At 35.1% G+C, this 18236-nt stretch overlaps 1 protein-coding gene across 1 annotated transcript; it reads left to right on the top strand.

Annotated features, from left to right (window-relative positions):
* Positions 1-13004: 13004 nt before the first annotated feature.
* LOC122277328 (pentatricopeptide repeat-containing protein At1g09220, mitochondrial-like) lies at positions 13005-17759 on the top strand. Its single transcript, XM_043087286.1, has 2 exons — positions 13005-13142; positions 14808-17759. Exon 2 carries the CDS (start codon positions 15023-15025, stop codon positions 16490-16492), a length of 1470 nt encoding a protein of 489 aa, XP_042943220.1. The 5' UTR covers positions 13005-13142; positions 14808-15022; the 3' UTR covers positions 16493-17759.
* The last annotated feature ends 477 nt before the right edge of the window (positions 17760-18236 follow it).

The following is an 18236-nucleotide window of genomic DNA, read 5'->3' as shown; positions in this document are numbered from 1 at the left end:
GTGTAACTACAATATACTATTCAAATCTTCTAATTGAGATCATAATGAAACATGGTCTAGTCCAATTACCTTCCTCATATTCTAGTGGTTTTAGCCTAAAGGATGACACTGTAATTGTATGGTGTACCCCCAACAATACCACAGCTTGAAAGGTCTTAGTCTTGCCCCATCAACAAGATCCGGGTTAAATAAAACCTGACTATGTTTGCAACCTAAACCATTGCCTTCAGAGCCTTGAAAAACTCCTAGACACCAATAGTGTCATGATTAATATCATGGAAGACGAGATATTACTAAGGACACTGAACAAAGTAGATAATTTCTTAAAAAGATTTATATAAAGAGAATAACATAAACCACAATTGTATTCCTTGGTTGCAAGCTGTGAAAACCCTTTGTAATCCTTAATCTTATCATCCAAGTTGTAGGATTCAAATTGGTGGAAACAAGAATGAGACGGAAATATAAAAGAATTAAGCGCACCTGAGAGAAAAAAATGGGGCCAAATTTTGTTAGAAGAAAAGAGATTATTTGCTCACATTGGTCTTCAAAACTTGATCCCTGTAGGACTAGTATTCCTCATCCGTCATTTCCTCACGTTCGTCATCTTGATAACCATAATGATGAATTAAACTTAATTCTTTTTCATAGCCGAACAATTCCACAAGACCCATTTCTTCCGTTTCCATTGATCACAAGCGATTGAGAAGCCAACAATCATATCAAAAAGAAGAAACAACCTGATCTGACTATACCAGATCAATTATTGAAACCAATTGTGACTCCCGTTTGTACAAAATTGCAACCCTATAGATAAAGTTTCAACTATGTTTTCATTAGATAAAGTTAGAAAAAGGAAGAGCACAAGGGGTCGAAACAAAATTTGAGCTTTGTTTTCATTAGATAAAGTTATTTTTAGATTTTGTATATGGATATTGGAAGTAATAGATCGATCTGAAAAGTTGTTTGGATAAAATTTTCTGAAAAGCATGGCCCTCATGCGTGACTTGTTTCCGCGCATGGTCTTCATGTGTTGCCGCCCTCCACCAGCTCCGCCAGCTACACGTGCTGCACCAGCAAATTCTTCACCCTCCAATCCTTCAAATTGGCCCAACCCCACCTCCATTCCTCTGATGCATGGCCCTCACACATCACTCCGAAGGCACGGGTTGACTGTTCCTCCACCGCGGATCTACTCTTCTAATGTCAGTCTATCCGAATTATCGCTTTCCCTAACTAGTGATATTGTAAAAGGGACTAAGGATCTTTCTAAAAAACATTTACAGACAATGTACTGAAGTGCACCCGCTTACACCGTCTCCAGTGGAAGCTTACCTTCTAAACGTCTTTTAAGACAGTACCCTCTTAATAGGGCTTGGTAGATACTAAGAAATTAGTCTCAAAACCTTTTTTTTTTTCCTTTTTTTCCACCACTTTTGCATTGTGGTTGTTTTATTGGGATATTTTTTTGGGAACCCCATCCCTAACATGTATCCTGTTTTATTTTAATGAAATTTGTTTGCATAGAAAAAAAAAAAACAAAAACAAAAAAAACCCAATCTTTCAAACAAAATCAAGCAACCAAATATTATACCAACATTCTGATGACTAAGGTTGGTTGTAAACTCAACTCATTTCAAACAAATCATTTACAGAACCCACTATTTTTTCAACTTTTCATAAAAGAAGTTAACTCATCTCAACCTATTTCATCCATTTTAATCTAAAAAGTTAAACACATCTCAACCATCTTAAACACCGTGAACTTGACACCCCTGAAAAGTCTTATGGTCAAACTCAACATATTAGACCAGAAAAAAGCAACAAAGAAATAAAACCAAATGGAACGTACTTAGTTTATATGGTGACATTCTGCGTAAGTCGGTAAAATTAAATAAAAATAAATTCCTTTGATTTGGGATAATACTTCAACATATATTACAAAAGTTGATGGTAAAAGCAATAAATCAAATAACACGTGGACCACTAAGAGGCTTTTTCTAAAATTTCAAGAACTTGACATTCAGAAAGGGCCCTGGTTTAAGGCCTTAAATTTGCCTCTGATATGAATTTGGTTTCAATACTGGGGTATAAAAATATGATGAAAGGTGACAAGAATATGCATAATATGTCCTAAAGTTAACTTAAACGAAAAGAAAACTCTTGTAATAAAACAGCAATCGATAGAAAACCCCAGCATCTTTCATTGCAGTACCTTCACTCACCTTCCTTCCATCTCCCTCTTCTTTTAGTCGGAGGAGGTGGAGATCATTGTAAATAAGAAAGCTAAAAACTCATGCATTCATATCTCAAGAAAGAAGGAAAAAAAAAAAAGAAAAGAAAAGAAAGAAAAAGGAACTTCATATAGATGTATGTCAATGCAACTGCGTGACAAGAAACTAATTAAGACTAGTACCATTAGTCCAACTAGCAAAGAAGCAGACAGAAATCTTGAATATTTTGAGAACGCATCAGGACACGAATTATGAATAAAGGCTTTATCTTGTGCATCATTATACCAGCAATATAACATGGAATAATCAATCATTGACAAAGCATACTTATCAGTCCAGTAACTCAGAGATGATCATTGACAAGTCATAAACATACTAACCACTGCAAAGATGATCTTCCCAAAACCATTCTTTTCCACGACTGCAACCTACATGAAATGATAAAAAAAAATAAGAGATAAAACACAACCCTAAAAACCATATAGTTCACTTAAATTAAAACTTCTTGACATGCGCGCAGAAAGTTAGTGAAAATAACAATCAGTATTATACTAAATAAATGTAAGGTTCCAGTAAGTTAGTAGAAAACAAGTAAATCTAGCAGTTTTTTATAGCAACTTAAAGGAAAGATTTTGTGGTTGAGATTATCAAGTGTAACAATATAAAACCACAAGCCCACATTTTCAAACACCATGGCGTACTAATGCCCACAAAAAGTCTCTTGTTTAGGTTATCAAGTTTAACTTGACCAACTTCTAGGAGAAGCTTCATCTAACCTTAACTAACAAAAGCTTTTGAAGAACTGACTGCAAAGACTAAAGAGGTTGGAGACAATGATCGAAAAATATCAATTGTTTGTGGATCGTGAAAAAAATTATTAGCGGGCAAGAGGCCTGAATAAGGAGTTAGTGCAAGCAGAGTTAGTGCATGCATGTGGAGGAATAGAGAGACAATACAAAGAAGATTATAGATACAATTTTGGGACCTTATAGATTATAAATTCAAAGCCAAGGGAATTGTGAGTCTTCGATTTTCTGAAACATGAAAAAATGAGTACCCCCATCAACCTTGATGGGATGCAAGTGCAACTATATATAATGTAGTATTAATTCGAATCTTCTGATTGAGATCATTACCATACATGGCCTAGTCCAATTAGTTGTGGGTAATACCTTGATTGAACAAGTTTGAGCCAATGTTCACATAGGAGCTCGACTTAACATAGGTATAAATAAGTTAGATATTTTATCTATCTTGCACTATATTGCTCGGAGATGCAATAACCTCATAACATGGCCGCAAACTGTTAGAAATATTATTGGAACCAACATGCTTTACCTTTCTCATCTTCAGGAGGTTTTAGCCTAAAGGATGACACTGCATCCTTAGTTAACCCCGATAATACCACAGCTTGATAGATCTTAGTCTTGCATTCATCAGCAAGATCCCTAGCCTCAAGGGTTAAATTAAACCTCATTGCATTGGCAACCTGACCCATTGCCTTCAGTACCTACACAAACTCCAACCCATCATTTGCATCCTACACACCAAATAATGTCATCTTGAAAATCATGGAAGAGGAGATATTAATGAGGACGTTGAACAAAACAGATATTTTTTAAAATATATATATAAAATAATAGAAATCTTGAAGCGAAAGTTGTATTCCTCGATTGCAAGCCGCGAATACCCTTCGTAATCCCAAATCTTTTTGTCCATGTTGTAAGGCTGAATTTGGTGAAAACAAGAGACGCCAAGAATGAGGTCAATATCAAAGCCCTAAAGCAACGAAGGTGTCGAAATGATGAAATAATTAAGCGCATACAGGAGAAGAGAGAGAAGAGGGGGGGTTTGCAAAATTTGGTGGAAGAAAAGGGATTAGTTGCTCACATCGGTCTTCAAAACTTGACCCTGTAGGAATAGTATTCCTCTTCCGTCATGCCCTCACGTTCATCATCTAGCCAACCCCAATTATCTGATGATGCTGGGGGAGGAATTAAACTTAATTCTTTGTCATACCCGAACAATTCCACGAGACCCAGTTCTCTCGTTTCATGTTATGATTCAAGCTAAGTTGTAACTTGTAAATCTGAGTAATATGGTAGGCAATTCGAGGTTCCTAACATCCATAATTGTAAACACAATAATTCTGGAATCTGATACCTCATGCATTGAAAATTGCCCTAAAGATAGAGCTTTACATGGACTTAGTCAAATAATGACTGACCCACTACACTTACGGAAACAAACAGGGACTAAATAACAAATAACTGAATAGAAATATGGTGCATGACAAACTGGAACCAGCGTATAACGTGGCCCGTGGAGTAGCTGCTGGACTAAATTAACCAAAGCAGCATAAATAAAACCCAAAGCAATATAAATTAAGGCCCATAAGCTCGGCCTAGACCCGACCCAATCTAATTCAAACAACAACCCTAAGATTAGGGTTCCTTCACTCTGCCGAACATAAAACACCCCCCTCTTCAGAAGACCTTGCTCTCAAGGTCAGGGAATCGCCTCTTCAGTTCTTCATGGTCCACCCTTGTCGCATCATTTTCATTCATTCCTTTCCATTGAACTAGTACTTCAACACCAGTCGTTCGTCCCTTCTTGAAGATACACCTGTTGAGAACAAACTCTAGCTCGGGTTCGAGATGTCCTTTGGAGGTAAGTCTCGGCAACTTTGTTGATGGTTGTACTTGTTCTCCCAAAGTCTTTTTGAGGCATGAAACATGAAATACCGGAAAGATATGTGAATCAGGTGGTAGATCTAATCTATATGCCACTTTGCTGATTCTCTGAGTTATGGTGTAAGGGCCATAATATCTAGGAGAGAGCTTGAGGTTCCTCCTTACAACTACTGACATCTGACGGTAGGGACAAAGGCGAAGGTCAACTTTGTCACCAACCTGAAATTCACAGTCTGTCCTATGCCGATCTGCATATAATTTCATCTTTTCTTGAGCTTCCTTTAAATTTTCGCAGACTAATTTATTTACGAGCTCTCTGCTTTTTACTTCTTCTTCAATAGCTTGAACCTTGGTGACCCTTGGTTCATATGGCATCATCCTCGGAGGTGGTTGGCCGTAGACCACTTCGTAGGGGGAAATCTTGGTGGAAGTGTGTTCTGAGGTATTGTAAGCGTACTCTGCCAGGGGCAGCCATCGTGCCCAGTCACGAGGACTGTCTCCTAAAAAGCTCCTGAGGTAGGCTTCTAACCCTTTGTTAACTATTTTTGTTTGCCCATCTGTTTGGGGGTGGTAAGCTGAGCTAAGCATTAACTTAGTGCCACTCATCTTGAAAAGTTCTCTCCAAAACTGGCTGGTAAACACCGGATCCCTATCACTCACAATTATTAGAGAAAAACCATGTAATTTAAAAATAGTGTCAAGGAATACCCTTGCCCCCGTGGCTGCTGTGTACAGGTGGGATAAGGGCATGAAGTGAGCATATTTGCTCAACTTGTCTACTACCACCAGTATTACAGTTCGCCCTCCAGAAGATGGCAGTCCCTCAATAAAATCCATAATTATATCAACCCAATTTCTTGTAGGGATGGGTAGAGGCTAGAGCAGGCCTGCTAGATGAATATTTTCCACTTTATTTCTCTGGAAACATCACATTTGCAAATGAAGTCCCCGATACCCCTTCTTAAACCAGGCTAGAAAAACTCTTTTTTAACTCTTGCATATGTCTTATACACCCTCATGTGACCTGCTAATGGGCTATTATGGAATTGCTGCAGGATATCACGTTGGAAGGCCATCAGGTTCCCAAGGTGCACCCTACCTTTATAAAAGAGTAGACCATCTCAAACTTGGTAAAAAGATTGGTTTTTTAGGGTTCCCTGATGGCAATTGCTAATTAGCTCCAGCAACTGGGAATCCTGTAGGTAAGCTCTCTTTAATTCCTCTATCCAATTTGTTTGAGGAAGGCTCATGGCTTGAATGTGTGCTGGGTTGGGCTATATCGGGTTGGTAATGTAGTTTGTATGTCTGGTTGGGCTCTGTGTATTTGGAGGATTTTCTAAGGTGGTTAATTGGCTTGTTGTTTTGGGTTGGTTTATGAGGGGTAACCTGGATAGTGCATCAGCCACCTGGTTGGTCTTACCACTCTTGTATTCCACTGAAAAATCATAACCCAGTAGCTTGGAAACCCATTTCTGCTGCGCAGGAGTCCCCACCCTTTGCTCTAGTAGGTATTTCAAAGCTTGTTGGCCTATACGAACTTTGAAATACTGTCCCAATAAGTAATGTCTCCATTTTTTTTATTATCATTACTAGTGCCAAGAGTTCATTCTCATAAGTTGATAATGAGAGGCTCCTTCCCTTTAGTCATTGGCTGAGGTAGACTATAGGTTTCCCTTCTTACATTAATACAACACCTAAACCTTCACCTAATGCATCACACTCCACAACAAATCTTTTAGAAAAATCAGGTAAATTTAACACTGGGGGGCTTACCTTTGCTTTCTTGAGCTTCTCAAAGGCTCCTTGTGCCTTGTTGGACCACATAAAGGCATTCTTCTTTAAGAGAGCAGTTAGAGGGGCTGCAATGGCTTCGTAATTTTTCACAAACTTCCTGTAACATCCTGTAAGACCCAAAATCCCCTCAAGGCCTTCAAATTCCTGGGCAATGGCCACTGTTTCATAGCTGATATTTTATGGGGATCAGTTTTAACTCATTCCTTGGAAATTAGGTGACCTAAATATTCCACTTCTCGACAACCAATACACACTTAGACTCCTTTTGCATAAAGCTGATGGGATCTCAATGTGTCTAAAACCACTTGTAAATGTTTCACATGGTCCTCCAAAGACTTGCTATAAATTAATATGTCGTAAAAAAAAACCAGAACAAACTTTTTCAAGTAAGGTTTAAAAATTTCATTAATCAAACCTTGGAAAGTGGATGGGGCATTAGTAAGCCCAAAAGGCATCACCATAAATTCATAGTGACCCTCATGGGTTCTAAAAGCAATCCTTTGTATATCCCCCTCATGCATTTTGATTTGGTGATAACCAGAACACAAATCCAGTTTAGAAAAAATTTCAGCCCCATGGAGTTCATCAAGCAACTTATCAATGTTAGGAATTGGGTACTTATCTTTTATTGTGTCCTTGTTGAGAGCATGGTAGTCCATACACATTGTCCAACTCTCATCCACCTTTCTCACCAATAAAACAGGGGAAGAGTATGGGCTTTGGCTTCCCCTAATAATTCCACTCTTAAGCATCTCTACCACCAGCTTTTCTATTTCTATTTTTTGATGGTATGGGTACTTGTAAGGCCTTACACAAGCGGGATTTGCTCCCTCCAGCAGCTCAATCTTATGGTCATGACTCCGGGGTAGAGGCAAGCCATTAGGTTCAACAAAAACATCTCCAAACTTCTTAATAACATGTTCCAACATTGGTTCCCTGTGTTCCCCAATCTGCATCACAGTTTCACCTATTAATTGTAGCCAAACTCCTTTGACTGAACTTTTCTGTAAATTAGGAACATCTTCCACTACTTCCAAGGCTTCATTTTGAGGTTGTAAGCCCTACAGTTGAACTTAGTTCCCCTGAAATCAAGCTGCATAGTGAGGTCAGAAAAATTCCATAAAATTGATCCTAAATCTCGCAGCCAATCAACTCCCAACACCACATCATAGCCTTGTAGAGTTAATAAATAGAGGTTAGCCATAGTCTTTAAACTCTGTAACTGGATAGGAACTGCCCTACACCTTGGCAAGGAAGGCTATCCCCATTAGCCACTTTAACTGTCAGCTGGCTCTCCCCCACTAGTAGTTTCAATTTCCTTGCTACATAAGGATCCACAAAGCTGTGCGTACTTCCTGTGTCAATAAGACTAAAAAAATTTTAATAATTAATAAAGTCCTCAATCCTCATTGTTTTCGGTGCTAGTGAACCAGCCATGGCATGTAAAGAAATGAGAAGTAGTTCACCCATCTCCTTACCTCGTTCATTCATTTCTTTTGGCTCAATGATAGCCAAATTCCCCTCCTTAGGCTCGGTTTCTTCACTTTCATCTACTTCAATCCCTTCCAACAAAAACAACTTAGGTCTATTACTTTTGTGACCTATGTGAAATTTTTCATCACAATAGTAGCATAGACCCTTCTCCCTCCTTTCTTGCATTTGGACTAGGGTTATTCTTTTTATGGGCATCATGAGTTTTCTGTTTGGGTTGTAAGGCATCGGTGGCGTTCTATTTTCTGGTCTAGGGGGTGGGGTTGGTGGAAGTTTTGGCAGGTAAATATGAGTGGGTTGGCTTGGGTTTTGGTTTCTGTTTGGGGCTGCCCTGCTTCTTCTAGCCACTTCCTCATCTTGTAACGTTGCTAACCCAAATGCAGCTGAAATTGTATTTGGTTTAAACATTGTTACCATGATTTTAAGATCATCCCTTAAGCCACTAATAAAGGTACTAATATGAAATTCCTCCGTAAACCCCTTAATTTTATTTGATAAGGTCTCAAACTCAGGTTGGTATTCTCCTACCGTAGAGGTTTGTCTTAATTTTGTAAAGGCCCCAATTGGATCCTCAAATGTTGAGGGCCCAAACAGCACCCTAAGTGCTGCAATAAACTCCTCCCAACTCCCCATAGTACTTGAATCCCTTAGCCAAGAGAACCAGGACAAAGCCTTGCCTTCCATGTGGAAGAAGGTAATCTGAATTTTCTGATCTTCAGGTGTATTGAAATATTCAAAGAACTATTCAGCTTTAAGAATCCATTCTATAGGGGATGCCCCATTAAATTTAATCTAATCTTAGGGACCAAGCATGTATCCCCCCATTTCCATCAAATAATGGATTATTGTACTGACCTTTACCATGGGATGGACCTTATCCCATGTGCTGATTATTGGCCTGTATAGCTAATTGATCATAGCTGGATGCCAGATTATTAAGCTGCTGTAACACTGCTTCCAGCATGCCTTTTTGTTGGCTTTATTCTTCCTACAGGTGCACCGTTTCAGCTTTGAGCATTGAGATTGCTTCAAAAAGTTGAGCTTGGCGTGTACCCTCAGACATGTCGCAGGAACACGGCTCTAGATACCACTGTTATGATTCAAGCTAATTTGCAACTTGTAAATCTGAGTAATATGGTAGGTAATTCGAGGTGCTTGGCATCCACAATTATAAACACAATAATTCTGGAATCTGATACCTCATGCATTGATAACTGCCATATAAATAGAGCTTTACATGGACTTAGTCAAATAATGACCGACCCACTACACTTATGGAAACAAACAGGGATTGAATAACAAATAACTAAATGAAAACGTGGTGCATGACAAACTGGAACCAGCATATAACGTGGCCCGTGGAGTAACTACTAGACTAAATTAACCAAAGCAACATAAATAAAATCCAAAGCAATATAAATTAAGGCCCATAAGCTCGGCCCAGACCTGACCCAAGCTACTTCAGACAACAACCCTAAGATTAGGGTTCCTACTCTACCGAAAATAACATTCCATTAATCGATCCATAAGTGATCAAGAAGCCAGAAATAAGATGCGCTTTTAATACTAACGTTACTTACTTTTTCGAACAACAACTAATAGTTGCCTATAGTGGCATACATCCTGCGGGTTCTAATGATCACGATAATTTTGGTTAAATGTTTCTATATTCATGGCCATTTTTTACTAGGTTGTGTTGGTCGATTGACCTCAACCTTCATCAATTCCTGCTCGTAATTAATCATATCAATATTTTCTAAATCTATTAAAATTCAACTATTTACACATGAGATAACTACTCTAAATAGGGGTGCAAAGGCCCGAAGTACTTATCGATTACACCAACAATTTCACATCTTATTTTATTTTATTTTTTTAAACATTATTCAAATTCAAGAACTTTCAAATTAATCATTATAATTTTTTCAAATTAATCATTACAATTTTTCCAAATATTCAAATAAAAAATAATTTAATTATTTCAAATTCTAAAATAAAAATTATATTATAATAATATTTTAAATTTATAATATTTTTTATTTATTTTTTTCTCTTTTTTTTCTAAAACTTAATAAATAATTAACTTAAATTATTTAACTACTATATACAAACTATCTTTTAATTATTCACAAAATTAACATCTCATCTCGTTGCCATGCATCCCCGTTTTATATTTTCTTGACTTCAAAGTTAAAAAAGGCTCACCTCGAGTTAGGGTGTAAAAAAAAACTCAGAAAACCGGTCCGAATCAGACCAATTGTGCCGGTTTTGGACCGGTCCGGTCTGGAACCGGTTTTTATAAATAGGAAACCGGCCGGAACCGGTCCGGTTTCAGTTAACATTGGACCGGATCGAATAGTACTGATAATGTTTATATATATATATTTATTAATATTATATATAATATGTTTTATATTATATATAATTTTTATATAAAACAATATAAATTATAATTATATATAAGATAATGTTATTATAATTTATAAAATAAATATTTAATCTTAAACATAAAAATTTAATTCATCATATACTTTAAATATATAATATTATAAATATATATTATTAATAACATTTTATCATAAGAAGTAAGAACTAAGAAGGAAAAAAAAATTACTCAAATAGTCAAATATTATTACCAAATTTTGAAATAATCACTAATACTAAATAGTCAAATATTATGACCTAACTAAATACTAATAGTCTAATATTAAATTACTAATTTAATATTAATATCATACTTTTAGTCTATGTATAAACTATAATAAACTAATACTAAAATTTAAACTACTATACTAATATTAGTATATAAATCACTACACTAAATAATCACATATAAAATAATCACTGTAGTCTATTAATAATATAGTTATAATAATCACTAATATTTATAATCACTCTAATTAATACTAATATTTAAAATGATACTAATAGTCTAATGAAATATTACTATTGATAATATACTTTAAGTCTATATAATCATTAATTACATAAAAAATAATCACATATATACTAATAGTCTAATACTAATATTCTAATATAGGCTATAGTTATACTCATACTAATATAGTTATACTAAATCACCAAAACTAATACTAATATATAGCTATTAGTAATAGTCTAATATTAATACTATTATATAGTCTAATATATTATATTACTATAACTAATACTAATATATATACTAATACTAATAGTCTAATATAGACTTATAGACTTATAGTATTAATACTATATTGCATTTTTATATTCTTTAATTTATTATGTATAACTATGTAGTCTATTATATATATATATATATAGTCTATTATATTAATACAATTTAAATTTGATGACCTAATACTAAATACTAATATATATAGTCTATGTATAATACTATAAATTAGTATATAAATCATTATACTAAATAATCATATATAAAATAATGATATAGTAACACTAATACTAAATTAATATACTAATACTATCAATATAGTCTATCAATAATATAGTTATAATAAAATAAACTCACTATAACAATTAACAAATATTAATATCATTATATGGTAATTATAATCATTATAATGAATACTAATATTTATAATGATACTAATAGTCTAATATAGACTATAGTTATACTCATACTGATATAATTATACTAAATCACCATAAGGTCCATAACTAATTTTAAGATATAGCTATACTAATAGTTTACCATTAATACTATTATATTGTCTAATATATTATATAACTATAACTAATACTAATATATATATACTAATACTAATAGTCTAATATAGACTTATAGTATTAATACTAATATTTTATTATATATATACTAATACTAATACTAATAGTTATTTTTTTTGGTTAGTATGTTCTTGGTTAGTGAGAAAAGAAATCTACTGACTATTACACGATCCGGCAGTGTCATCCATTTTTTTTTAACATTTTGGAGGTAAAATTTAACTGCTAATTTAACTGTATCATTCTTATACAAGCTTACAGTAGCTTCTTCTTACTCCTTTTTAAAGCAAAGTTTGTATAACCTACTACTCCAAAGTTTGCTAAACTACTACTTGTACAAATGTGCGGCTTGAATAATATTAATATATTTTTTAAATTGTTTGGTCTATTATTTTATAAAGCGTGTTATTGTAATCTAATATTAATGTCATTTATTGTTGTTATTGTAGATAAATCAATCAAATGAAACACCCGGCGATGTAAGACCTTTAATGGAAAAGAGCCAAAAGACCATGGAATCAACAACGACTAATAATCCACTTTCTCCACCCTCCAATGTAAATAAGCCATCTACTCGTCTTGTAATTTAGACTTTCGGGCTTATTTTATTTCATGGTAGAATTTTATTTTTATTGTAGATTATGTTTTTTTGTAGCAGATTTTTTTTACACTAGATTTCTTATTTCAATTTTTGTGTTATAGTAGTTTTTTATATAGCAGAATTTGTTTAGATAGCAGATTAACAATTTATAAAACAGATTTTTTATAACAGAATTTTTTTACATAGTAGATTTTTTTTATAAAACAGAATTTTTATAGCAGAATTTTTTTACATAACAGATTTTTAAATCAGTTTTTTTTTTTAAACAGAATTTTTTAATGACAAATTTGTATTTTATTAAAACCGGATAGAAAACTGATAAAAGCAGAATATCGGTTTATGAGAGAAATCGATGCGTAATCAATTTTAAAAAATACAAAATTAATATCTACCGATTCGATTTTAGATTTTGCATGTCTAAAACAGGATCAAACCAACCCCGAGTATAAGTGCGACTGCATGGGAAAGAGGCACTGGCGCGAGATCATATTCCTCGAGCGCCCAATCGCAACCATCACCTCAACCACGCCATAAAACGCAAACACCGGATGGCATACTTTCTGCATCCGTTTAAGAACCAAAAGAAAGAAAGTATATAGTTCAACGGTAAACGTACATTGATTTTCTTTTCTTTTCATTTTTCTTCAAGTTTTTCCTGCATGTTTTGTTTTGGTTTAAATACTGTCAAACATAATACAATTAACTGATATGAGAATATGAAAACCAGACACGACTCATATAAAAAAGACAACAACAAACACACTCGTAGATTTATAAGAATCGCTTACTCTGTATAATGAAATTTTAATTTTAATTTAGGAATAGGAAGGTTTGGGTCTTTTCTTTCACAGTTTTCAGTTGAAAACTGTGGTTTGTTTATCAAGTTCAGTTTGCAGTTTCTCAAGGTAAGCGCAACTAAGTTGTTCCGTAAAATGTTTGAATTAGATTTTAACAACAGAAACGTAAGTCTAATTTCTAATTTGTTGGTTCTGATATACAGAAATGAAACTTAAAAAGGAAAGAAAAAGTTCAGTAGTACTTTTTCATTTTTTAAACATATTGGTGGTGGAGCCAAATAACGCATGGTGTATATATTCTTCCACTGTTGCTATTTTTTTTTAAGCATATTTAAAATCCTAATGTAGTTTTTTTTAAGGAATAAAGAGAAAAAACTTATTTTAGTTCTGTGAAATAAAGTAAACAAAATAATCTCAAGTGTAACGAATTAAGTCATTTTGTGTAACGTATTAAACTTTATTCAGTAATGCACTTGCTATTTTCTTAGCCTCATAGGTTTTTTCATGGCAAACTATATTCTGTATGTTAAAGTCATTTTGTAGTACTTCAAGGGACATGTTAGAATTGGAATTTCTGAGTGATGAGGAGTTTATTGACATTGTGGTTGAAAATGAATTGTTTCGGATTGTATTTTTAATTTTTCTCTGTGTACTGTTCAACATAATCTGTGCTCATGGTATACAACATGTTAAAATTGTATTACTAATAGTTATACACATTTCGAAACTGACAGTAATTGTACATAAAATTTCTATGAGTTTTTTTTTCCCCTTTAAAAACACTTTTATTTATAAAGAAAGCAAGACCGAGTCCACACATTGAGTATTTCACTTCTGTACCACTTGTAAGTTTTTCTTGCTATATCTATATGTTGTGTTAATTAATACATACAGTCCATGTCTTGGATGGGATGTATGCTTTGGTTTGGTGAAGTGACTCTAACCTGACTTTATGTTTATTTAATAACAAGTTTATATGTTTGTAATTTAGATGACTACTTATCTAAATTAAAAGTAATTTAGAGATGACAATGCACTCTCATGTAAATCTTAAAACTTCCTTAAGATATTATTAAACCAGGAAACCAAGCACCACAATTTTTCTATCTACTGCTGGTATATTGGGTGATGTGTATATGTTTAATGTTGGCTGAGAAACTTATAACTGGCTGCTGCTTGTGTTGGAATTTTGTACATGCCGTCTAGATGGCTATGACTAGTTAGACTCTGTTTTCTTCGCTTGTTATAAACTTTTTACATGCTTTTATTTTCTTTATTATTATTATTATTATTTACTTATTTTACTTTAAAAAAAAATCTTTATTAATTTTTTGGCTTAGGGCTGTCCCTCTTCTCTACTCCCAGTTGGCTTTTGTGCAATTTATTAGTTTTTTCTAGATAACTGATCTGAAGCTAAACAAATGATACCTGTTTTAACTCACTCTAATTCCTGTTTGCTCATCTTGTGTTTCAGCCTTGGAAGATAAAGCTATTGAAGTTGATGGAGTACATAGGGCTTGTCGGATCAGATTTATGATGACCAAGCAAGTAATTATGGGCCGAAGTAGACAGACAATGAAGCAACTACCATGCAAGGCACACTAAACGGTGCATATATATATCTTTTGTATAGACAATGAGAGAAATGATCTTGCATGGTATAAAAATTCTGCTACAACTGAAAGCAGTATGCTGAGTTCGAGGAGGAGAGTGCCGCATCTTCACTTGATAGCCAAAGGGCTGTCCTGTTCTTGCTCCTCTTCCTTACACCATGCCAACCATCTCTGGCCTAATACACCACAACAACAGCAACTACTAAAGCAGTTGGTCTCTCTCTTACAAAAACACTCATCGAGCCGCCAAGCCACCCAACAAATCCACTCTCACTTCATTACCTCTGGCTTTCTACACAGCCAACAGTCCACATCCTATATCCTTCTCCTTGTTAACACTCTGCTTCGCTGCTATTCCCTTGGCCATTTCCCTCTAGAAGCTCTCCTGCTTTACATAAACCTCAACTGTCTTTACTTTGACAGCTTCACCTTCACTTTCCTACTCCATACCTGTGCTAACTTACACCCTATCTTCTCAGGACTTCAACTCCATGCTCTCGTCATCAAAGTTGGTTTTCAGTCCCAAGTTTATGTCCAAACTGCTTTGGTATATGCATATGCAGTTTGTGGGTCTTTACTTGAAGCCATGCATGTGTTTCACAAAATGCCTGAGAGGAACACCGTAACCTGGAATGTCATGATCTCCGGTTTGGCGAAATGGGGTCATCTCCAACTTTCTCGTTCTCTCTTTGATCAGATGCCGAATTGGACTGTTGTGTCATGGACCGCTATCATTGATGGGTACACACGCATGAATCGGCCCGTTGAAGCTTTGTCTTTATTTCGAAGAATGGTTATTTATGAAGGTATAAAACCCAGTGAAATATCTCTCCTTGCCATTTTTCCGGCTATATCAATTATGGAGGCCCTTAAAATCTGCCAATCAGTTCACGCTTATGCGGAGAAAAGAGGATTTAATATATCTAACATAGACTCGTATGCAAAATGTGGATGCATAAAGAGTGCATCAAGATTGTTCGAGCATACATCTGCCCAGAGGAAAAATCTAGTGTCTTGGACATCCATAATATCTAGTTTTGCAATGCATGGCATGGGAAAAGAAGCTATGGAGAGTTTCGAAAGGATGGAGGAAGTTGGAATGAAGCCTAATCGGGTAACTTTCTTGAGTCTTTTAAATGCCTGTAGTCATGGTGGACTGGTCGAGGAGGGGCTAAAATTTCTGAACAAGATGCTAAATAGTTATCAAATTGTGCCAGATATCAAGCACTATGGGTGTTTAATAGATATGTTGGGGAGAGCAGGGAGGTTAGAAGAAGCAGAGAAGATGGCATTGGGGATACCTGTCGAGATTCTTAATGTGGTGATTTGGAGGACACTTTTGGGTGCTTGTAGCTTTCACGATAATGTTGAGATGGGTGAGAGAGTCACCGGCAAGATATTGGAGATGGAAAGAGAATATGGAGGGGATTATGTGCTCATGTCCAATATCTTTGCAGGTGTGGGGATGTTTGGAGATGCTGAGAGGCTGAGAAAATTGATGGATAAGAGAAATATCTTCAAAGTTCCAGGCCGCAGTTTTGTCTGACTGAAGTTGAATATGTGGGGATGTTTAGAGATGCTGAGAAGCTGAGAAAATCAATGGATAAGTGGAATATCTTCAATATTCCCAGCCACTGTTTGGTCTAACTGAAGTTAAAGATGGATGATCATGTATAGACAGATATCTCATCCGGAGTGCTTTTGTGTCGGTGTAGACTGCCTCTCATGTTAACCTTCTCTTTTCGATTGGGTTAATTTTGGGAATCTGCATAAAAAAAGAGTAGTGTTATGATTTTATTTGCAGCATGTATTGGATTTCTGCAAGAAGCGGCAACCAAAAGGGCCTCACTCCTGGACTTGCTGAGGTTGAACTCTTTCAGAGGGAATGTATTTGATTGTTCTTCCCTTCCACTTTCATGGATCGCTTTTATTTTGTCTGGCTATGGTGAGAACAAGTTCAAGGATGACCCATAGCTCAAGCAACAATACCAGAAGAACGTTTCCCAAAATAATTACATGTGCTACAACACTAGCAATCTAGTCCTAGTAACCAATACCAATTCCCATTTTATATCTTCAAATCACAACCTAAAAATCCCACTTTCTGCTTTGAGGCAGGAACTTGACAGTGCCCCCATCCTTTTTTACTCTTCCCAGTATTTTGGAAAATCAATCTTGCCTTTGATCCGGGAAGTTATTCAACGCTGTAAGTGGGTTATAAAAGAAGGGCAAGTCATTTTCCTGTTTGAGGATTGGTTTAGAAAAATAATTTTAGCTGAAAAGGCAGAGTTAATCCAGCCGAGGGATCTTAAAGTTGCTGATATGACATCTTTGGTTGGAATATGGACTGGCTGCTAGATTATTCTGTGCCTGGAGTTAGCTGAATAATTCAGTGGTTCCCTTTTGATCTAGTACTCCACTATCCCTTCTTTTCAGCTGCAATCCTCCGTTGAGTGTAGTGCCTCCTTTGTGTGGAACTAGCTTTTGTTAGGTCATGCAATCTGTTTTTGGAGAGCGGTAACTCGATTCCATAGATGATGCCAACTGTTGATCCAATTTTCCAATGGACAACATAGTCAAATGACCCATAATAGAGTACTTGGACGTTGATATGGTGCTCAGGTAGCTAGAGAGAGAGAGAGAGAGAGAGAGAGAGTGTCCCAATAGAGAGAATAGACTTTTATGTTTGTAGTGGTTCCCTCCTTTTTCTAGAGGTCTTATTCCTTCTTTGAAAAGGCTAAGCCTTGGTTTTTCACTTTTTTGCATGCCAGTCAACCTCTTTTGGTTTTGTCTCTTCATTTTATTTCTGATAATAGGTTTCCAGTGGGCTGGATCTTAGTTCATTTTATATTCAACGGTAATGAAATCACTTTCAATCAAAATAAGGTTAATCCTTTTAATATTTAGTTGTTATAGTTCAATTTTGCAACATGTCATGTATAATATAGGTTGTTTGATCTTGTATGGAGTACGTATTTCCAAGAGTCTTTTTTGCTTATAGATAAATGGAAACATGGTAAAATAGATAAATATGATCTGGACTCAGAATTTCCTTGACTAAAGTTGCAGCATTAATGATATTGATTGAAGATTTTTGATAAAGGAACAAACGATGTTACTCGTAAAAAAAGATTTGAAATTACAAAGTAGACATATCTTGTAATATTTTCTGCATGGGTTTGTATGAGTTTATCTTTAATTTTTTCTTGATGCATATATTTTTCTGACAAAATTAAGTAGGCGTATTACGAGATATTGCCTTGAGATTTTTTTTGAATATTGGGATTAGC

The sequence above is a fragment of the Carya illinoinensis genome, chromosome 9 (genome assembly GCF_018687715.1).
Source record: "Carya illinoinensis cultivar Pawnee chromosome 9, C.illinoinensisPawnee_v1, whole genome shotgun sequence".
In the NCBI taxonomy this organism is placed as follows: domain Eukaryota; kingdom Viridiplantae; phylum Streptophyta; class Magnoliopsida; order Fagales; family Juglandaceae; genus Carya; species Carya illinoinensis.
Note: the sequence above shows the minus strand (reverse complement) of the source record. Positions and strands in the feature narration are given on the sequence as shown.